Consider the following 24,396-nt stretch of genomic DNA (forward strand, 5'->3'; position numbering starts at 1 on the left):
TAGCTCAGGGCTAATCTTTCTGAAAAAAAAAAAAAAGAGAATTTCTTGTAGAGCTTATTGTTTGGAAACCTTTTTACTTTCTAAGGCATGAGATACTATGAACAATGAGAAGCACAGAAGTTACTAGTTTTTCATTTGGCCAAATGCTCAGCTCAGCTGTGCAGGACTCTGCAGTCCCAAGAATGTGAGTCTGCCTCCTCCTCCGCCCTCCCTCGTGATCATACAGCAGTGTGTAACTCATGCGCACTCATTTCATTCCGCTACACATCACGGCTGGACTTGTACACCTCTCCCAGTAAACTAAATGCTCTTGTAATGGCTGAAAGCACTTCTTGTCATCTTTGTGCTTCACATAATAGAGTAGAGGGCTTTGCACAGAGTAGGTACTCACTGTGTGTGGAAATGACTTCAAAAGCAGAGAGAGCATTTTGATTAAAAATAATAACAATTACAATTTCTAATATTTCCTCCAAGTATTTTAAGTTATTTTCCAAAACATTACTCATCAAAGAGAATTACTTTACATTTTATACAACAGATGGTTTACCTACCTCAAAATGACAACTCCTATGAAAAAATGGCTCTGATTTGTTTCATCACAAAATTTTTAAGGTAGATTTTGCCAACTATAAAACCATACCCCCAAATTCTTAAAACATCATGTAAATGCAAAGTCAGTGTTGTTTAAGGAAGTCTAATACTGAACTAATAGAAACTAAGTTTCTAAAACCTCATAAGATAGGAATTTCCTCAGATAGGAATTGTAAAAAAAAATCTGTGTGTGTGTCCATATATATGGAATGAGATAACAGAAAATGAGCCTATGACTATAGAATTTCCTTATCTTGAAAAACAAACTTTTAAGACAACTTCAATGGCAATGTCCTCAAAACCTTATTATTTTGTTTTCACATGATTTAGCATACCAGGTAAGCCACATTAAAAATAACCTCTTTTCTCTCTTTAAACTCTCTCTTCTGTTTCCAACATGAACAAATACTCAGGAACCTTAACTCTTAGAACCATAAAAATCTTACTGGACAAGGGGCTGGCCCCGTGGCCGAGTGGTTAAGTTGCCGCGCTCCACTGCAGGCGGCCCAGTGTTTCGTTGGTTCGAATCCTGGGCGCGGACACGGCACTGCTCATCAAAGTCACGCTGAGGCAGCGTCCCACATGCCACAACTAGAAGGACCCACAACGAAGAATATACAACTATGTACTGGGGGCTTTGGGGAGAAAAAAGGAAATAAAATAAAATCTTAAAAAAAAAAATCTTATTAGACAAAAGGCACCATTTGTGGTTTTGTTTTAAATCAGTAAAATCTGAAGTAAACTTGAGCACTAAAATCTTCTTAACTTTGCAAATTCTATCTAAATAAAGAAAATGCTCTGGTGAAATCCATAATCATCCAGAATTAATAAAATGCTTAAACTATACAGTATTATTTGTTACCTGTTTTTCAAATAAAGTTTAGATGTGTAATCATGGAATACTTCTAAAGGAAGGAAGTTTGACTACTGTTAGCAGCCACCAGGCATGCTTTACTCATCTGCAATTAATACACTGTATAAAATTGTAATTGCAAAAGCAGATTAGAAGTGTTTGAAAACTTGTAAAAAATGGGAGGAATAGGAAAAAGAAAAAAAGACATGAAAACTAGAAAATAAAATGATCACTGCTCACAGATGATATGATTTTATATGCAGAAAACCCTAAAGACTCCACAAAAAACTATTAGAACTAATAAATGAACTCAGCAAAATAGCAGGATACAAAACCAACATGCAAAACTCAGTTGCGTTTCTATACATTAACAATGAACAATCCAAAAAGGAAATTAAGAAAACTGTTTCATTTACAATAGAATCAAAAAGAATAAAATACTTAGAAATTAACTTAACCAAAGAGGTGAAAAACGTGTGCAGTGAAAACCACAAAACACTGCTGAAAAAAATCATTACGAAGACATAAACAAATGGAAACACACTCCTTGTTCACAGATTGGAAGTTGATATTAAGAAAGCAGTACTACCCAAAGTGACTGACAGATTCAGAACAACCCTTATCACAAATCTCAATGGGAATTTTTGCAGCAATAGAAAAACCTGTCCTAAAATTCACATGGAATCTCAAGTGATCCCCAAAAGCCAAAACAACCTTGAAAAAGAACAACGTTGGAGGATTCATAACTCCTGATTTCAAAACTTAGTACAAAGTTACAGTAATCAAAACAGTGTGGTACTAGCATAAAAACAGACATATAGATCAGTGGAACAGAACAAGAGCCCAGAAATAAGCCCTTGTATATATGGTCAAATGATTTTCGGCAAGGGTGCTGAGACCATTCAATGGAGAAAGGACAAGTCTTTTCAACAAAAGGAAAACTGGATATCTATGCAAAAGAATGAAGTTGGACCCTTATCTAACACTGTATATAAAAATTAACTAAAAATGGATCAAGCCCTAAATGTGAAGAATAAAATTCCTATAAAAAATATAGAGCAAAAGCATCATTACATTGGATTTGGCAGTGATTTCTTGGATAGGATACCCAAGGCACAGGCAACAAGGAAACAACAAACTGGACTTTATGAAATTAAAAAAATTTTTACATCTAAAGGCACAATCAGTAGAGTAAAAAGACATCCCACAGAATGACAGAAAGTATTTGCAAGACCTATACCTGATAAGGGAGTAACATTCTTAATAAAGAACAACTAAAACTCAACAACACACACACAAAATCCAATTAAAAAATGGGCAAAGGACTTGACTAGACATTTCTCCAAAAAAGATAAGCAAATGGCCAATATGCACATGAATAGACGCTCAACATCACTAAACAGAAGGGAAAAGCAAATCAAAACTACGAGATACCACCTTATACACATCAGAATGGCTGCCATGAAAAAAATGGAAAATAACAAATGTTGGCAAGTATGTGGAGAAACTAGAACCCCGGTGCACAGTTGGTGGGAATGTAAAATGGTAAAGCTGCTGTGATTGTGGTTCCTCAAAAAATTAAAAAGAGAATTACCATACGATCCAGCAATTCCACTTCTGGGTATATACTGAAAACAACTGAAAGCAGGGTCTCCAAGAGACATTTTACACCCATGTTCACGGCAGCATTATTCACAAGAGGTAAAATGTGGAAGCAACCCAGTGCCCATCAACGGATGAATGGAGAAGCAAAATGTGCCACATATACTACGGAATATTATTCAGCTTTAAAATGGAAGGAAATTTTGATACATACTACAACATGGATGAACTTTGAGGACATTATGCTAAGTGAAATAAGCCAGTCACAAATAACAAATACTGGATGATTTCACTTATTTGAAGTATTTAGAGCAGTCAAAATCGGAGAGAGAAAGTAGAACAGTGGTTAGCAGTGGCTGCGGGAAAGGGGAGAATGAGGAGTTACTGTTTAATACGTGTAGGGTGTCAGTTTCACAAGCTGAAGAGTTAGACAGTAGGTCAACATTATGAATGTATTTAATACTACTGAACTGTAAACTGAAAAATCGTTAAGATGGTAAATTTTGCTATGTATATTTTACCACATTAAAAGAAATTGGGGAAAAAACTGGGGAAAAGGAGGGGAAAAAAATAAAGCATTTAACCTCCCTGTTTCAACTGTATTTTAGGTGACTAAAGAGATAATGATATAAGTCCATTTGTCCGTGTCCTGTTCCCCACCCCATGCCCTCCCCAACGCCCCCTGCAGACTCCCTCTGAGCTGGCATCCGTTCCAATCCTCCTCTATTTTCCGTATGTGGGACACCTCCACAGTGTAGCTGGTGAGTGGAGCAGGCCCAAACCTGGGATCTGAACGCGCAAACCCGGGCTGCCGAAGCCGAGCATGAGGAACTTTAACCGCTCAGCCATGGGGCTGGGCCCCCTATTTTTTTTTTTTTTAATAGAAAATTGCAGCTAATAACATACACAGAGAACTGAGAGATTTAGCGTGCCACAATTTTGTAACTCCTGTTGTAACTCCTACTGAAATAACTCCTTTTGAAATGATCTTACAATGCTCATTAATAGTTGCCAAAACGATTAGGAGAGCATTATAACGAATGGTCCATGGTGAGGAAAACTGAAGTCTGATCAGACTTAACATCACAAAAGAGAGAACCTAAATCATGTGTCTCATAATTGGCTGAAACAAGCAGCAACATCTAGGAAGTATTTTTGACCAAGAAAAAAAAAAAAGAGTCTGATTCTGATCAAGGCTCCAAATTTAACTCCTGGTTTAGAGGAAATTCAGGGGACAGTGTTACATGTTAACACCGCAGGGATGGATCAGCAAAATCCAGACTGAGAAATTCTACAACACAGATAATGTTTTTTCCATGTGCGTACCTTGTTTAGTTTCTGATTTGATAAAAACACTGGGGCATTCTCAATAGTAAATAAATGTTTGATGATATTAAGGAGTTATTGTTAAATTTTTTTAGTTTTGAAAATGATCTTGTGATTGTTAAAAATAAAAAAGTCCTTATCATTTAGAGATATAGATTGAAATATTTACTAATGAAATGACACTATGTTTGGGATTTCCTTTGAAATTATCTGGGGTGGGAGCGGCTTGTGGGTGGCTGTACAGACGAAATGAGATTGGCCATTTACTGATAATTGTTGAAGCTAGGTGATGATCAAAAGTGCATATATCACACTATTCTGTCCAGTTTTCTACGTTTAAAATTTTCCATATTAAAAAGTTTTAAAAAGCCTTTGAAATATTTTAATACATAGCCAAATATTTTTCTTATAATTAAGTTTATCACATTTATTAGTTAAAAATTTTTAAATGGAAAGAGAAAGAAACATCAGGCAACATGTGTCTAAATTACCGTAAATTCACAATAAGTGGAGAATCCAAAAACCACAACTAAAGACTTATTTTTTATATCCAGTATTTTTTATATGTATCCAATATCACCGACTTCCTTATAACCCTTTAGTTTTAACATTCAATTCAATAGCAAATGACTACTAAGAAATCAAATCAAATCAAATCTCATAATTCTTTGGCAGTTTAAAAGAAATATATTTATGTGCAACTCACCTGCTGTAAAATCTTCAGTCAGATCAATAAATGCATGAGAATGCGGAATTCGAGGTTTACTTTTAGTGGTCAATGCAGGATGCCATGACAAATTCCTAAAAAAAAAAAAAAAAATCATTTTATTAAGGCAAACATAAAAATGACCATTGTTCTAGAACAGAAAAATCTGTGCATGCAAGGTATTTTTAAAATTCATTTACTTTTACTGAGATATTTCACATACCATAAAGTTCACTCTTTTAGAGTGTATAATTTAGTTGATTTTTAGTACTTTCACAGTGTATAATCATCACCATTATCTAATTCCAAAACACGATGGTCACCTCAAAAAGAAATCCCATAACCATTAGTTATTTCTCATTCTCCCTTCCCTGGAGCCCCTGGCAACCACTAATTTGCTTTCCGTCTCTATAGATTTCCCTACTCTGGACATTTCGTGTAAACGCAGTAACATAATATATTGCCTTTTGTGTCTGGTTTCTTTCACCTGGAATAACGTTTTCAGGTTCATCCATGTTGTAGCATGTGTCAGTACTTCAGTCCTTTTAATGGCTGAATAACATTTCATTGTATGACTATACTTTTTGTTTATCTGTTCATCTGTTGATGGACATTTGGCTTGTTTCCAGTCTTGGCTATTATAAGTAACGCTACTATGGATATTCATGTACGTGTTTTTTGTGGACATATGTTTTCAATTGTTTTGGGTATACACTGAGGAGTGGAATTGCTGGGTTACATGGCAACCGTATGTTCACTTTTCTGAGGAAGTGTCAAACACTTTTCCAAAGTGGATTCACCATCTGACACTCTCATTAGCAACATAGTACTGTTCCAACACCTCCATTTCTCTGTCAACACTTACTACTGTCCATTTGTTTTATGATAGCTATCCTAAAAAGTATGATAGTATTTTGTGGTTTTGAATTGTATTTTCCTGATGGCTAATGATGTTGAGTAGGTTTTCATGTGCTTATCAGCTACTTATATATCTTCTTTGGAGAAATGTCTATTCAAATCCTTTGCCTATTTTTAAATTGGGTTATTTATTGCTTTATTTTTGAGTTGTAAGAGTTCTTTATATAGATTGAATACTAGATCTTATCTGATATGTGATTTGCCAATGTTTTCTCCTATTCTGTACACTGTCTTTTCACTTCCCTGGTAGTGTCCTGTGATGTACAAAAGTTTTTATTTTTGATGATCCTGAATCATCTATTTTCTCTTTTGTCACCTGTTCTTTTGGTGTCATATCTAAGAATCCATTTCCAAATCTAAGGGCATGAAGATTTACCCCTATGCTTCCCTCTAAGCTTTATAGTTTTAGCTCTTATATTTATGTCTTTGATTCTTTTCTTTTTCCCTGAGGAAGATTTGTCCTGAAGTAACATTCATTCCAATCTTTCTCTATTTTGTATGTAGGCTGCTGCTACAACATGGCCACCAGCAAGTGCTGTAGGTCCCCGCTGGGAACCGAACCTGGGCTGCCAAAGCAGAGCATGCTGAACCTAACCACTAGGCCATGGGGCTGGCCCCAATACTTTGTTTTAAGTATAAGAAATGATTTAATATTATCACTGATGGTTTTTTCCAAGTCTGTGGAGAATGACAACGATTATCTTCTAGGAATATTAATTCCAAAGTTTTAAGCCATATAATAGAATGAATTTAGATCCCATCTTGCATTGTATACCAAAAATTAACTCAAAACAGATCATAAAGCTAAAACTATAAAACTCTCAGAAGAAAACATAGGGGTAAATCTTCATGACCTTGGATATGCAAATCTTATTTCTGATAAGGGCCTAGCATCCAGACTATATAAAGAACTTCTCCAACTCAACAACAAAAAGACAAACAACTTAATTAAAAAACGGGCAAAGGACTAGACATATCCAAATGGTTACCAAGCACATCAAAAGATGCTAAACGCCACTAGTCATTAAGGAAATGTAAACCAAAAACACAATGAGAAACCACTTCACAACCACAAGAATGGCAATAAGCAAAAGCCAGAAAATAGTTAGTATTGGATGGATGTGAAAAACAGAAACTCTTATATATTGCTGTTGGCAATACAAAATGGTGCATCAGTTGTAGAAAACAGTTTGGCAGTTCTTCAAAAAGCTAAACATAGAATTACCATATGACCTTGCATTTCTATACCTAGCTATATAACCAAAATAATTGAAAACAGGTATTCAAACAATACTTGTACCTGAATGCTCTTAGCAGCACTATTCACAATAGCCACAAAGTAGAAATAATGCAAATATCCATCCACCAAGGGATGAACAGATAAATATCATATATCCATACAATGGAAATATTATTCCGCCAGAAAAAGGACCAAAGTACTGACACATGGTATAAAACGGATAAACCTTTAAAACATTATGCTAGGTGAAAGATGTCAGACATAAAAGGTCGCATCCTGTATTATCCCATTTATATGAAATACCCCAACAGACAAATCCATAGAGACAGAAAGAAGATTATTGGTTACCAAGGATGGGGTAGGGTAAAGAGACAGTGATTTCTTAATTGGTACAGGGTTTCCTTTTGGAGTGATAAAAAACTATTGCAACTAGATGAAAAGCTATTGGAACTAGGTGACAGGGCTGTACAACACTGTAAATGTACTGAATATCATTGAACTGTACACTTCATAATGGTTAATTTTATGATACGTAAATTTTATCTCATTAAAAAAATAAATAGTACGAAGTTTTCATATATCCTCATCCAGTTTCCCCTAACGTTAACATCTAAGATAACCAGAGTACAATTATAAATACTAGGAAGGTCACACTGGTTGACTATTATGAACTATAGAAAGAAGAGCAACTTTAAATAAAATCATTCCCCCACAATTCCTCATGAGTAGAGAACACTCCAGTGTCAAAGGCACTCCCTCCCACTTATTAAGACCCTACTCACATCAGCTTCCTCCTTAAAAGGCCTTTGCTCTTCTCTTACTGTTTTCCTATTAACATTTTTCTCACTGACAGCACTGTGGTTTGCATTAAAGTCACTTGAGGAACTATCTCCGAGAGCGTAAGCTCCTTTAGAGCCCCCTGACTCACAGATACTTGTATCTACAATGTCTAACCAGAACCTGGCTCCCAAACACTGGCGGACGTGAATTACAGTCTTGTGAGCAACTACTAGCTGGACTGAGTTATATTCTCAAGCAGAATGTCCTACTCTTCTCTACTTCTGCTTAGAATTTGCTATTTTTTTCATAGTACTATGTTCCAGTCCAATATGAAAGCATAGATATGTCACCTCTGAAGAGCAATTTAAGGCTAATTAAGTCCAGTTTAATTGTGAACGTAGTATCCAATTGACTGGACAGCAAACAAACTTTATTTCTGAATTTGGTTTTGATGTGTTTGGAAAGTGGAGAGAAACGATTAACTAATTTGTTCTTGGCAGTTGGAATCTGAGAAAAGATTAAGCGTTCATCCGGAAAAAATTTTCCCTACACAAAGGGTCCATGTTCTACAAACACTAACTTCTCGATAACCTTTTTCCACACTCTTTCCAGCACTCACTGGGCCTGATCTGTAACCTAAATGAGATCGTAAAAACAAAACCAAGCAGTATTTATACAACTTGATTTTATTATTTTAACCCAAACCCCATAATTTTAGGTCACCACAATAAGATATTAAAATAAATTGAGAAATTGTATTTAGTCTTTGTTGTAAAGTAATCCAACGCCAAGCATTCATATCATGTTCTTCTCTCATACTATGCAAGGTTAGAAATGCTTAAAATAATTGCAATTAAGTCCAATTTAGTAATGGCCGGTTGACTTCTTTTTAAGACAGGCCATTTATTCATCAGTTTTTAAATTCTATGCATTAAACTATTTTTAATTATTAACAAAATAATCAGACTCACCCTGGAGATTCTATGACAAGTTTAACCCAAAGTCATTTCAGAAGTTTCCTAATGTTCCCAACAAATTTGTAATTACAGGTCAAAAGTGAGTAAAAAAACACAAGCTCTTACAGAGTTCGGCTCAATGAAGTTAATCATGCGGCTGTCTTTAATTACTACCTGAACAGTTATTGATCTCATTCCCTGTAGAATTTTTTTTTGGGGGGCAGATAAGGAAGATTGTTGCTGAGCTAACACCTGTGCCAATCTTCCTCTATTTTATGTGGGACTCTGCCACAGCGTGGCTTGATGAGTGGTGCTAGGTCCATGCCTGGGATCTGAACCTGCAAATCCCGGGTTGCCAAAGCGGAACATATGAAGTTAACTACCATGACACTGGGCTGGCCCCTAGAGTTTTTTTATAGTTTGAAATAAGCTACATCTGGAATTTTGGAAAATCTCCACTAACTTGTGACATTTTATCCTAGGAGCTACTTAACAAGATGCACATTTCAAATGAAGAAATCTAGAATAGTGATAAGGCAGAAGTCATAAAGTGGCAGACCATGGGCCAAATTCATCATAATGATGTGTTTTATTTGACCCACACATTGTTTTGAAAATTCTGAATTCACTGGTAAAACCTAAATAAAAAAATCAGATTTCACATGAAAATCTGGATTTCCAGCTTCTCTTGAAATATCTGAATGTCTGGGAACCAAGTGGCTCTTTTCAGACAGATCTAGTGCCTGCAGGCAGCTGAAGTCCCAGTCTCCCCAACTGCTTCACTCGCTATGGTTTCCTAATGGGCCCCTGCAGACATCTGAGTTTGCAACTCCTAACAGAATATTAACTGTAATCTTGCTTTCTTGAACATTTTAAATCAATGTTCAAGTTCGTCACAGTATTTTAAGTTTTATACTTGTTATCTATAGTCTGCTATTTTACATTAACATCTCTTAAAAGGTAGTTAGCTGATCCTTATAGTTTATTTTACACACAATGTCTATTTACTATTCTGACGCTTACCGAAGTTGGGTGAAAGAGAGAGCTGTTGTTTCTTTTTGTGGTGCATTTTAAGATGGTCGAAAATTGAACATACATACAGTTGTCTATCAGGATTAAATTGTTTAAAAATTCACAGTTGAAAATAAAATTCATTTCTCCTTCTACCTTGAATGTTGCTCTTTGTACGCACCATAGTTTTTCAATAATAAGCAGACAACCATATTTTTCAAGCAAGTATACTCATATAAACAATAATCTTCCCATATACATGCTCAACTCCATTTGAAGGCCAAGGTCACAAATACAAACTGCTCTAGATTACAAAGGAAGACACAGCAGAGGTGAAAAAGTGGGCAATTCTGAGCCATGCTGAGTCTATTTGTTGACATTTCTTGACTTCTGTAGAAAATTCAAATTATTAGCTTTTCCTCCCACAGGAAACATAATTATGTAAAGGTGTTCTAATTTGCGGGCATCATCACCTTAATCTCAAAGAATAGCATTTATCAAAGGATGAATTTAAATGTAATTAATGTCAACTGTAGCTTCTTGTTGCCTATGGTAACTTCTCTTTGAACTGACTGCTAATCCACCCACTTTTCAATGATCAACCTATATTGATTTATCATTATTTAAGACATCCAGGTACAAGCAATTACTAGGAGATGGTCTAGCATGAACATGGGTCTAGCATGCCTCGCCAAGCTGCCTAATTCTTTAATCCAGTGGTCTTCAAACATTTTTGCTTAGATGGGTGCTAAAAGAATTATGAAGAACTATTTATCCCTTAACACATTTAAGTTCATTTCTAAGAAAGTAACCTAAATGTTTTCATCAGCTTAAATAGCCACAAAATATGTAATCTTCAAAGCTATTAGAATTACTGAGATTTTAAAATAAAATGATTACTCTTAAAAAATGTATCCAGTGGAACATAAATACCATAGTGAGTTGTTATCCACCATCATCTGCATACACACAAAAACCACATGAACAAGCTCTTCTTTAATTGTACATCTTTCATCTTTGAACTTGTACTCCTGTTCCATTTTGATACCAGCCCTGATATCAGTTCCCCTACATTAAACCCAGCATATATGGGGTTAAACCTAAAAGCACTCATATGTAAATACATTTCTTTAACCTTTACCCTGAGCTTTACAACTAAATAGAAGATACAAATTGTTAAAGCCCAGGTGGCTGCAGATGGGCTCACACTAAAGTTTCGACTCATCACAGGCCCCTGAAGTCTATCACAGGGAAACTGATGTCCAGAGAATATCAAGAAACTGAAGCTTCCCAGAGTTTCCTGGGACTGGAATCTACTATCCACCAAGGGCAGCCACCTGTGGAATTCCTTATCTCCTCCTTCCTGCAAGCAGCCTCTCAAGGTCAAATGTAGGCTGGCAGGAAAACACTGGCCAGCAAGGCTACATGCCCCACTCCCCTACCTAAAACCCTAAATAAAAATCCCTGTTTGTAGCTTTCTGGGGAGTTTGGGATTACAGTTTTAGATGCCCATTCTCCTTGCTTAGCATTTTGCAATAAAAAATCCTACTTTTTTCCACTACACCCATCTCAGAGATTTGCTTGCTGCACAATGGGTGAACGAACCCACTTCAGTTTCGATATCAATTTCCCTTACAGAACTTTATCATGATGTAAAATGTTTTTATATCTGAAGTCTTTTTAGTGATCACTCGATCATATGTCTCCAAAGAAATGTACGACTACAAATTGGTATATAAATTAAAATTGGTACTTAAATTGCTTTTGTTTATGTATCCAAGTGTTTAAAAAAATGTTTGAGGTTGGGTTATTTTAACTATTAGTGTACAACTGATGAAAACACATATTATATAGTTCAATAACTTACTAAACCAAAGGTAAAATTTTATTGAAAACGCATTTTTGAAGAGATAAAAGGAGCTTTTAAAATATACTAGTTTATTTATTCTTAGAATATGACACTGCTACAATGAGACAGGATTCTGCAGAAAGTCTATTCCTACTCTTCATCTTTATAGAAATAAATGCTAAGAAATCTTGTTCATATATTTTCATTAAAATCTCCCTGGAAATTTAATATTAAAAATTTTTCCTTAATTTTTCAGGTATGATAAATATATTGTGATTATGTATTTTTAAAAATACTTATTTTTTAGAGATATATATTGAAATATTTATAGGTTAAAAATGTCTGGAGAGGTGCTAGAAGAAGAGAGAAATGAGGAACAGGGTGTGAATGAAATAAGCCTGGCCAAGAGTTGTTCATTGTAGCTGGATGTCAGATACGTTATGTGCAAATGAACTGTCCCATTCTCTTTATCTTTGCATATGTTTAAAATTTTCCAGAATGTAAGTTAAAAAAAAAAAGTAGAGCTACTGTTTTAGCTCATTCAATTTATGGAAAATGTCTGCCACACAATCCAATTAGCAAAGCTAGTCCTCACTGTCAAACCAATCTCCAAATGAAAGTTATTTTCTGTTAGAAAGAGTTTGCCCTCATTTTTTCAATTCAAGAAATGTGTTAATATGTGTTTCAAGGAATATTACAAAAACTGCTGAGAAAAGTATACTATTTTTTGTAGGACACATCACTAAAAGCAGTTAAGATTAAAATAATGCAATTCTTGGGGCTGGCCCCGTGGCTGAGTGGTTAAGTCCGTGAGTTCCGCTGCAGGTGGCCCAGTGTTTCGTTGGTTCGAATCCTGGGCACGGACATGGCACTGCTCATCAAACCACGCTGAGGCAGCATCCCACATGCCACAACTAGAAGGACTCACAACAAAGAATATACAACTATGTACTTTGGGGAGAAAAAGGAAAAAAATAAAATCTAAAAAAAAAAGTATATCATAAAAATCACTAAAAAAAATGTAACTTTCTTTAAAAAAAATAAAATAATGCAATTCTCATAAAATTGATTTATCTATTTTTATAAAATAGGTTATAAAACCAAGCTAGTAAAGCAACATGCTGTTTATCACTAATGAACTTATAGCAATGCAATGTAATACAGCTAAAATAATTTACAATACAAATAGTATGATAAAAGACATAATAGTCTGGGGCTGGCCCATGGCCTAGTGGTTAAGTCTGGCGCGGTCTGCCTCAGCAGCCCAGGTTCGGTTCCCAGGCGCGGACCTACACCACTCATCGGCAGTGAATATTGAACTCTGGTGTCTGACTTTTGGAGTAATTAAATAAAAATAGAGTACATAAATGAGAAACAACACCATTTCTTTCTTATTTCTTTAGACATAATGAATTTTTCCAATGACTTTAACAAGTGGGAAAGGTATATACTGTAAGAAATTATCTGGCTCAGGAGACAGCGTATAATTTTATTTTCTAGTAATAGAAGAAAAAAATAGTAAACATTTCATAAGAAAAAAATAAGATGCTTGACTTTAAATGAAATTTTCTCGATGCAATTTGATAAAATAGGTTTTAGCTACATTATAGAAAAACACATCCTAAATATGAAAGAAACTATGTAAAAGTTTGATGTATGGGTTTGGTAGTTCTAGAGAACATTCCAGTCACATTTTGAACAATCATTGTCATCATCCAAAACTACATTGGCACAAAAGGGTATCTTCTTTCTAGTTCATGATGTGTCCCAGGGATCGAGTACTAAAAATAGATGAAAGGTCTGCTTTGTGGAGTTTGGTGTTTCTTATGGATGCTCTTTGCTTTGCTCTCCCAGGGCCCTCTTTCAACAATAACAAATTCTTTGACAATAGTCAAGGAATGGAGAGGCAAAGTCATTAAAACAAAAACTGGTTACTCCCACAACTGCACTCTAGCACATCTGAATTCAGAATATCTCAATGTGGATCAAAATGCTCCGTTGTGCAGGCAAGCTTCATCTTAAAAGAAATATGTATTAAGAAAGAGAAAGATTGGAAATTCTATTAGTTTAGTATGTCTGTGTTCGGTGCCCTGCAGGTTTTTATTCTCCAGGAAATGCATCATTAGTAAGATTTAGGGAGGTAAGGAATATGGCATTCTTATATGAAGGAGGAGAAAGTTACAGTGAAAACAGGTACATTCTCAGGGATGTCAATCTTAGGTAGGAGTGCCCATGAAACCTGAGGATCCAGAAGGTGATCTCCTTAAATGATCTGTGTTTGCATATTCCTTTGTAAGTCTCTGCTTGTGGTAAAGGAAATAAACACAGCCTACTGTGTTGTGTTTGCAAAGATGGCCACATTATTTCCCATCCCAATGCTCTTTTGCATTTTGATTTTGTTGTGCCCAAATCGACAGGGAGAGTCTGTAATCCTCTAATTCCCTTGAGTCTTAGCTAGTTCTTCCATCTATTTTGACCAATAGAACACAGCAGAAGTGATGCTGTTTAACTTCCAGGACTGGGCCTTAAAGAGATCTGCAGTTTCTGCCTACACCTCTTGGAATGCTCCTTCTTGGAAAACAGTCACTATGCTACGAGGAAGTCCAAGCTAGCCACATAGGAGCACCACCAAAGGCCCTCTGTGACGACAACAATGGTAATGGCTGTACAGAATTGAAGGCAAGGGCATAGGCTTTAGACCCTGGGAGACTAAGATTCAAAGTGCAGATCCTTTGAATCTTAGTATACACTGCAAGCTTGCGATGGTCACTTCACCTCTGAATTAGCCTCTTTAAGCCATCTCCTTGAGAGAAAATCTTTAACCATACAAGCTAACTGTTATGAGAAAAAAATATGAGAGAACTGATATAAAGCGCCAACCCCAAAGTTACTCAGTAGTTGTTTAAAAAGCAAAAAGTCTTAAGATTTTCTTCCTTCTCTTCCTTCCCTATCCAACCCTGTGCCTCAAAGGACAGATCCGCTGTGCAACCCTGTGGTATGGCTCTTCTGCAGGGGCACAGTGAAGAGGGGCATATACGAAGAAGAGTGGGAAAAGCAGCCTCACTGGAGAAGAAAAGCCATACTGGTAAATACTTGATGGGTCACTCACTCGATCTGGGACCTTATTAGAACTCAAAGGTGTGGGATGGACCAGAAACGTTAAGGACCTCTCAGAAACAACATATTCATAAGAGAAAATGTGGAGATTTCTTTGAGTCATATCCTTACTTTGTCCCAATATTCCTACCTCCACAGGGTGTACAACAATAATGTTACACCTAAGACGTGCTTGGCAGCACTGGCTCCTGTGGCAGGCAGACCTAACAGAAGAGCAGGCAGTCTGAAGAGCAGCACAGGCCCCCTCTGTTCAACTCACACCTCTGCTCAGGACTAGTGTGGAGCTCAGGAACTGCAGCTCAGAGCCTGGGCCTCCAGACTGCTAAAAACCAAGTATTTTCAGGGTATTTTCAAAAGCACATATATTTCTAAAAAATGCAAGAGGAGTCTAATGAAAGAGGACTTAACCTGTATTTTCAGGAATTATAAAGTCTTATGATTCATCTTACTCTAAATGGAAATGATAATGTACACTAATCTTACTCAAACTCTTCTGTATACACAGCTTCTCTAACTATGCTTGTTTTTCTTTTTCCAATTTTTCTTTTTTTTGGTGAGGAAGATTGACCCTGAGCTAACATCCCTGCCAATCTTCCTCTTTTTGCTTGAAGAAAATTGTCACTGAGCTAACATCTGTGCCAATCCTCCTCTACTTTGTGTGGGAAGCCCCCACAGCATGGCTTGATGAGCGATGCAAGGTCCATGCCTGGATCCGACCCTGTGAACACCAGGCCGCCGAAGTGGAGCATGCAAGCTTAACCACTATGCCACTGGGCTGGCCCCTGCAATTTTTTTTATTGTGGTAAAATATACATAACATAAATTTTACCATCTTAACAATTTTAAGGGGTTCAGTGGTATTCTACGTTCATTTTAAAATGGACTTTTTTCAATACATATGCAAATAGTAATGAAACAAGACAAAACCTTCCCCTCAAAGAATGAAATAAAATTTTGATACATGCTAATAGAAATATGCTGAATTCAGACAGTTTTAAATATCATCAACATTTATGATGAAATGTTACTGTCAAATTTCTTTGCACAGAAACTATAAAACTATGCTTTTCTCAAAAGCTTATCTTTCTGAATGATTACTACAAAGAATACATATCTAAAAATTGTAAGATTTAACTAAAAGTAAAGTGAGTAAATTTTGAGAATAACATGTTAAATCATTCACTAAGAAACAAACAAAAGTTCACTTACATCCAATACTGCCAGCCAGAACCCAAAACCGAGCAGTACGAGACACCACCAGGGACTCCCGGGCGTCTCACTGACCTCTCGAAAGCTCCCAGTGGGACTCCAGAAAATAAAATTACAGATCCTAAGTAACACGCCACTCGCAATGATCACAGCACATGCAATGTTCAGTCCTCTGCTAAAGCCGCTCACTATTTCTGTGGCTGAGTTTTGAAAAAGCTGTAGGTGAGCAACAATGGGAGAATAAATGACTTTATCCCCAACAGCAAAGCTTTCTTAGGAAAAGAGAAAAGTTAGAAAACTGAGGCACTTCTTCTATGGAAACACCAGTAAAAAACTTATGTCTCAAGTTCTAACAGATTCCTTTAAAGAGCAACGTTCAAAGCATAAATGGCGTACAAGGCTAGAAGGGGGCTCGCTAGCAGGATTCTAGAAAACGTGAATCATCTCAAAGCCACCTGTTTCTGCTAAGATTATGAGCACAAGGCTGATCACAAAATTAAAAGTCGACTTGATAATTATTTGGTTTTCCTTTGTCTTATAAATCTCATCAGAATTTTCATATTTTTCTAAACAATAGATTTAAGTGATACAATATATTTCATTAAGATAGGCATTTGCAGTATTTTCTATAATTCTAACAAAATCAGCAGTAAGAATGAAGGGTGGTTTAATAAACCAATAATTGGTTATAATGTAAGAAAAGACAGAAGATTACATGGAAGAACAGGGATTTATTCCTTCTGGGTCAAGAGTAGCTAACTATATTTAAATAGAAGATCTAGTTTTTTCTGGTAAAAATACCCACCCGCATAGCAGATAAAATGAGTGCTTTCAGTGCCAATAATATTACAAAGAAAATTTTCAAGGCTGGCCCAGTGGCGCAGTGGTTAAGTTTGCGCACTCCACTTTGGTGGCCTGGGGTTTGCAGGTTCAGATCCTGGGTGTGGGCCTACATACCGCTCATCAAGCCATGCTGTAGTGACGTCCCATATACAAAACAGAGGAAGACTGATACAGATGTTAGCTCAGTGACAATCTTCCTCAAGTGAGAAGAGGAAGACTGGCAGCAGATGTTAGTTCAGAGCCAATCTTCCTCACCAAAAAAAAAAAAAAAAAAGTTTCATGATCACTCATGAAGTAAACAGAGTATGGCAAAATATTTATCTGTCACATACCCATAGCTACATTAACATCCCCAAGTATACACAACTTGGACCTGACTCAGAACTGTGTTTGAACTCAGCATATGAATCATAAAAAATCTGAGCAGAGCAACATTACTTTTGGCTTTGATAAGAGCTACAGGTACAAATATTTTCATTTCAATACTAAAAACAATATTCTGAATGCTTATGCAACACCAGTTTCAAACATCCTTTTATAGAAAATGCTCATTAATGATAACCTCACATCACTGCAAAAGCTGTTCTAACACTTATTAGCTAGGTGTTATTTCTAAGTATTGCAGCACATTATTATATTATTTCACATCATTATAAAGTGAGGTTGAGGCACAAACTGAAGCCTCACCTTTGACCATTTAACACACTTCAATGATCTCTGGCGCCTCAGTAGATTTAGCACCCATTCTGCCCCTGTCAGATAACCCCTACTGTACCAATAAAAGGGATTCTTCTGCCTATTACCACCGCCTGCTTAGACTGAACAACTGCACCTTTACTCCAGCCAAACTGGTCATGCTAGTTCGATTTGTGGGCAATCTCCTACTTCCATGGCTGTACTGGGCCAGGTTACAGCCCTGGGCTTTCCAGCACAATCCTATGGGAGCATTCAGCACTCTATTTAAAGATCTTTGCAAATTTCCCATAAAATTAAGGTACTGGCCAAATTTAATTAAATTTAAGATAATCTTGGGTCTGGCATACCCATAAAGCATAATATTTAAGTTGCAAAAGGTAGGTTAAATCTTTTGATAAATAGGATTGGACTGCCAATCAGAGGTCATGCGAATAGTCCAAAATGTCAACGCTGATAACTTTTTCACTTATGCACCTATGCATATGTCTGTAACTTATAAAACTGATATGGCCTAAATCTATTTTTCTTATTTTAGTAACATATTAATGCTTGCTCCCCTAGGGAAATATTCAGCTTTCTGCAGTCTAAATCATGATATTGCTAGTGTGGGGGGTCAGAGCTGGCCACCCTGAAATGTGTCTCTTCAGCTTGATTGTTTTTAAGAACAAAAGACTATGAAAGAAACTTTGACCTTCCCCTTAACTGCCTAAAAGAATTTAAGACAGAAGGCCTGTTCCAGGAAGGAACTAACGCCGTAACTATAGTAAAATGTGAAACAGGTATGAGAGACAGGAAGTCACCGGCAAGCCCATTTTTATCAAAGTCCTGTCTCTTGGGTCACACTGTTGATAGATAGCCCGGCAAACACTAGTTTATCAAACATTTACATTTCCATATTCATGAAAATTGTCTTCCACCCTCTGAAGTCCCAAACCACTACCCCTAACATCCTCCTTTGTCTTTAGCTGAAGATGGTATTTAAGGTGGTGGCTTTAGCCATTCTGGCAAGTTACTCAGCCCTCCTGGGTTTCTCCCATGTACACATGTTATTAAACTGCATTTTATTTTCTCCTGCTATCCTGACTCATGTCACTTTAATTCTTAGAGCAGCCAGAAGGACCCAGGGGCAGAGGAACTGTCATCTTCCCTACACTAGGCTACAGTCATCCTAACAATGCAACTGACAGAAATTCTTTTCTGTCAATTTTTCTAACTTATTCTTTTAAATTGGCATCAGAACAAATCTTGGATACAAACTTGTTACACACAATATGGTTAGCTACAATTGTTTATAACTGAAGTTTAAATGAGAAATATCATAAAATACGAGTATTACTCCAGTATACTGAAGTATACCAGACTAGAATGTCGAAATCCAGAATACAAACTTGTCACGTACAGTGTGGTTAGCTACTATGGTTCAATCTATAACTGAAGTTTAAATGAAAAATATCATAAAATACCAGAATATTAGTCCAGTATACTTAAATATACCAGAGTATAATGTATAAAAAATAAAAGCAAACATGTCTATGACACTATCACATGATATTCTAAATAGTTTTCTTGTAGATTAAGTAGAAAATCCATAAAGATATTAGTTTTACTTTTCTGAATTACCAATTATAGTTATTTCACAAGTTTTAATTTCTAAAGATCAAACTATATCATATTAAAGATATTCGAAGTATTTCTCTGACTAAAATGGAGGTTACCATGAAATAAACCAGGCCAGAAGTCACCATCACATTCTCAATCACATGACTGCCTTTAAAGGAGGAGATGAAAGGAAAGAACAGGATTTCTTAAGTAGTCCCCAAAACTCGCAGGGCTTGCCCCTGTAGGAGTGGCTTGTGCGTTTCCCCAATGCTGCTCGCACTCAGCTCCTCCTAGAGATGGCCACAAACGCAAAGCAGGATCTCCATCCAATTGGTCTCCAAAGCAGGACTCTCTTCCAGGCATTTTTCAAAGTTTAGGGAAAAAACAGGTTTCTCATTTAAGATTCACAATAACTCTTTCAGAGGTCACCATGACTAGCATCAAAACACCCATATTCTTTATTGAAAACCTTCAGAGAAAGTAATAGGAAATGCGACAGTTTCTCCACAGAATACCTTAAGTTTTAACAATTTACTCTTCCGTGTGCCTGTGAATCACATTTCAAAAACCAATCATAAAAATACATTACTTCTCCAAACACAGAGGGAAAATTCATTAGATTTTCAAGTACCTGGGGAAGGCAGATTGATCACAATGGCTCTCTGCACATGCTGGAAAGTCAAAAAAGTTAATAAATGTGTTCTGTACTCTTGAACTAAATTTTTGCCTTATCAAATACAGAGAAAATTAACCAAGTTGAAGGTAGCTCGTGAAAGTATCTTGCTACCACGAATTCCTGTGCTAGGAGGACCATTCTATTTAAATGTAGAAGAATTATAATTGAGATTTTTGAATTGCAAGATTCCAGGCAGTTTTTCTTAAGAACGCCATGCTTGGATAATAAGAATCCCAGCACACATATTGGTCAAGGATAAAGTATACACGGAACAGTTTCCAGAGCTTACAGAAGGAATGTTTACATTTTCAGGCATTTAGTGATTGCTCACTGAACAAATAAAGGAAAGAAGGAACAAGACTTATTAACAAAAGTCTGAGAGCTAACATGACTAAGGTGGAAAATCCATCCAAGATACTCAGTTATCTATCCTATTTAAATTCAATCATTCCATTTCTAAAAACATCTAACGAACTAATATTTAGATGGGGACCTGTAAAGTTTGCATCTCTAATTTCCAGAGGGATAAACGGATTAAGCTGGCTCTACATGGAAAGCAGTTACAGATGAAATCCAACCATTTGAGAAAGCTTTTATGTTGATCAAATGCCCTTTTAAAAATCTTTACCAACAAAGATTTCCACTGAGCTGGGATTCTTCCCAATGGGTAAAGCAATCAAATCACACAGACACCCAGTCCTTGCAGCAGCAATATGTGCAATTAATTACATGGTTATAATCATATTTACTCACCCTCCTAATAGTATCTGTGGCTGGTCAGATTCATTTGTGATACCAAACACATCAGGAATTAAATCACCATTGAAGCTGAAAAGGAAACATTAAAAACATTAAGCAACTATTTTATTAAATTCTCCCTTGTAACTTAGCTTTAAAAGAAAAATAACTTTTGAGAGATGTGGTAGACATTACAACGCTCACTAGTATCTGTTGTAGTCAATGAAATGTCAGCAGAAGTGACACGTGTCACTTCCAGGCTAAAGTGTTTAATTTTTGTCACTGCACTCTCCAGCCTTCTTTAAGCTTGCCATGGTAATGAAAAGAGTATGTGGTCCAGATGGGCCAGCTCCACAGACGATGGGGCTCCAACAGCCTGACTCTGAGTGATGGCATAGAGCAGAGCCTATCACTGACCCACACTGGACATGTAGTGTGAGGAAGAAATAAACTTTTGTTGTGAGATTTTGGGGTTGTCTGTAACTTGCACATAACCTAGACTATTCCTGAATAATAAGGAGACAGCACTTATTTCAGAATCATAACCCAACTTGCTTAGTTAGATGGGTTTGGGAGAAATAACCCACAAAAATAATCCCTACCTGGTATAAAAAAGTCACATTTGAATTTTGAATATTGTAACGACAATGAAAAAATACCCGACTATGAAAGAAATCAAGCTGAACATCTTTAAGACAACTAATCCATGGACTTATAGTTCAGACTTCTAACGGCCGTTGACCTACTGAAGTCTGACTATTATGTTAGTAACCGTACAAAAGGCAGCCCTGGAAGTGAGAAGGTGGCTGCACAGTGTTTTAGTCCCCAGACGATCTCTCTACCTCATTACCAAACTCCTGACAGAAATGTGGATTCAGTTTATCCTGGTACATGAGTCTATTCTGAGGAAAAAAATGATAACACTAAGGAAGAATTGTGAAAAAAAACCAAAAGCTTCTCCCTAGTAGAGAAATCTTTCTAAATTTCTAGAGGAAACCCTGTACCCTTCATATCTGCTAATCAAGCACTAATAGTTTTACCCAAAAAAGAGTTATCTTAATTCTCTGAGTAATAACATGGCTAGAATCAAAATAGATCCATAATGGATACATTCAAAGCTAGTGAAACAAAACAAAAACACAAATTTCTTCCCCGTTCCAAAATATTGAATTTCATTTTCCTCTATTCTCCATCATGGCTAATATAATATAATCAAGAGTATCAGTTTTAAAGGGAGAATGAACTTACTGTCTTAGCAAAGTAGTTTCTTACGTGATAGATTTTATTTTATGCTTCTAAGTTTTAAATCATTCAAAGGGAAGTAAGCATATACTTACTCCATAATTAGTGGTTCATCCTGAAAAGTCCTATTGAGTATAGTCATATTGTTAGGATCTGTGAAGAAAGAAAATATATAAATTAGCAGGTATTTTATATTATTTTTGAAATCAACACTTAGGGAAAGATATTCTTTTACTCTTTTCAAGATTTATCTGTAATTAATTCCAACTATTACCATTAATGAGATACTATGAATCTAACTTAAATGGACATCAAGTTTGTAAAGATAAAATATCGGGATAGTTCATTCCACAGTGAAGACTAGCATTATAATAACTTCTTTTTGAGGCTTCAATCTGAAAATCACTTAGGTTAGTTTTCTTTATATCCAGTTTAGTACTAGAGCAGTTGACAATTAAGGTTTTGGTGTAAAGAAGGCAAGATACACAAAAATACTTGACTCTAAAATGTCCATGCCCTGCCCCCGCCTCCCCCATCCTGGCCTTGAAATCTGGCTCCATGAATAAAGTTGTCTATTTAGGTATAATTAATTGGCTTTTCAGATAAGACTTGAAGATTTGTGAGTGGATGTCATAGACTGATTCTCAACCTCATTCTAACTTTTTTGTGTTTGCCTGCACTGGGAAGATTAGAAACCAAAAATAGCATTTCTCAGATATCCTTGCATCTGAGCTTTTGGAGAAAATGTAAGCCTTGCCAATCAGCTATCCTGTGAGTTCTGGAAGGCGGGAATGAGGTGAAGGCTGTGCTGCCGCCATTTCTGCGTCAGTGTCGGATGGCTGACCTTGTGAGAATCAGGAGGCAGGGTGCGGGGCACTCATCTTGCTGGTGAGAATCACAGCAAGGACAGTGTCCTTCTAGCAGTTGTGCAACTGGCCACTTGCTGATAATGAAAAGGCAGTGGCTTCCTGAAAGTTCAGCCCAGAGAACTAAAGAGTTCTTCAGCCATCCCAATAATTCTGTAAGCCATAAGAACCCTTTGATAAATCTCTCTCTTCCTCAAGCTAGAAAGAGTGGATTTTGTTCTCTGGAATTGATCCCAGACCAGTTCTGGGTTGAAAAATAAAAATCAACCTTTAAAAAAGTTTTTACAGACAATTACTGATACTCAAGAACTGCATTTCTGAACTGATTTCAGAGAAATATTTTTGTTACATTTACCTAAGAATACCAGGCAAATTTTTCCTTTAATATCCAATGACAAATATTAAAAACTCTTAAAACTAATTCACCTAATGTTTGGTTTTGTCCCCAGAAGATAACAGCTCCTAATTCATTGTTGGCAATATTTTTGGGAAAATAGGTCAAAAGGACATCCATTTGTGAATCTCCGTCATAATCTCCCGGGACTACACTTGTTATCAGTGCACTGTGATTCCTAAAAGAAACAAGCATTTTAAGATAGTCGGTCAAGTTATAATAAAAAAGGACACCTCTATATTTGTACCACACAAAAAAAACACAAAATTTAAAATTTCACAGAACTGATTAATTTCATTCTCTTCTTTAATATCTTATCATCCTTTATGTATGTAGCCTTCTTTGGTTTACAAAAGAACTCAGGGTGAATGCAGAGTAGTCTTCAGAAACAAGAAAAATTGCAGATATATATCAAGAGAAAGCTCAGTTTTATGTTCAAGCTTTAGCTAATATCGTCTTTTTACTTAGTTCTCTTGTCAAGGACACCAGGACATTTGGAAGGGAGGCTCGTAACCAATTGCTAAAGCAGCAACGAGTATCACTGTCATTTTAAAGGTTAAACGATGTACATAAAATATTTAATTGTGGATTTTAATGAAGATTTGAAATTTACAGTGAAAACTAAGTAATCATGTTATTTCTGGAAACTACTCAAGATTTGCAATAGAATATAAGTTCTTTTACCAAACCTGGCAATATACTATCAAATCATACATACCTAATTTTATATTTTTAACAATAATTCTAAAATTATCAACGTTGAAAACTTAACAAAAACATTCTGGAGTCTTGTCATAATGTCATCTGAGTGATCTAACCAGAAAATAGGTCTTAAATTCAACTTATATTTAATTCTACTTAGAGCAAATAGCAACACAGCAAGTTTCCAAATAGACTATGAATAATTATTTTCTAAATGGAATTGAGACTATAGAAATATATGTTTTATTTCAAAATAAGAAATGAAAATGAAGAAAATACAGAAAAGGTTAAGAATAGTGAAGAAAAACAATAATAGCTTTATCATAATGCATCTACTTACTGTGTCCCAGATACTATACCAAGTGCTTAAAAGCTATTATCTGATAATTTAATGTTTATCACCAGGAACAGACATTGTTATTCTCCATGAACAGACCAGCAAACTGAGGTTTGGAGTGATTAAGTAGCTCTCAGTGTTAACA

General features: G+C 36.1%; 1 protein-coding gene across 1 annotated transcript in view; it reads right to left on the reverse strand.

Moving 5' to 3' along the window:
• Positions 1-24,396, reverse strand: part of ITFG1 (integrin alpha FG-GAP repeat containing 1) — a 283,980-nt gene that overhangs the window by 253,342 nt on the left and 6,242 nt on the right. Inside the window, exons 3-6 of the mRNA XM_046680407.1 lie at positions 23,245-23,390; positions 22,048-22,105; positions 20,726-20,800; positions 5,079-5,173 (exon numbers count right to left, since the gene is read on the reverse strand). Coding sequence (XP_046536363.1) covers positions 5,079-5,173; positions 20,726-20,800; positions 22,048-22,105; positions 23,245-23,390 — 374 coding nt within the window. The remainder of the gene's footprint in view (positions 1-5,078; positions 5,174-20,725; positions 20,801-22,047; positions 22,106-23,244; positions 23,391-24,396) is intronic.

Source organism: Equus quagga, chromosome 13 (assembly GCF_021613505.1).
Source record: "Equus quagga isolate Etosha38 chromosome 13, UCLA_HA_Equagga_1.0, whole genome shotgun sequence".
Lineage (NCBI taxonomy): Eukaryota > Metazoa > Chordata > Mammalia > Perissodactyla > Equidae > Equus > Equus quagga.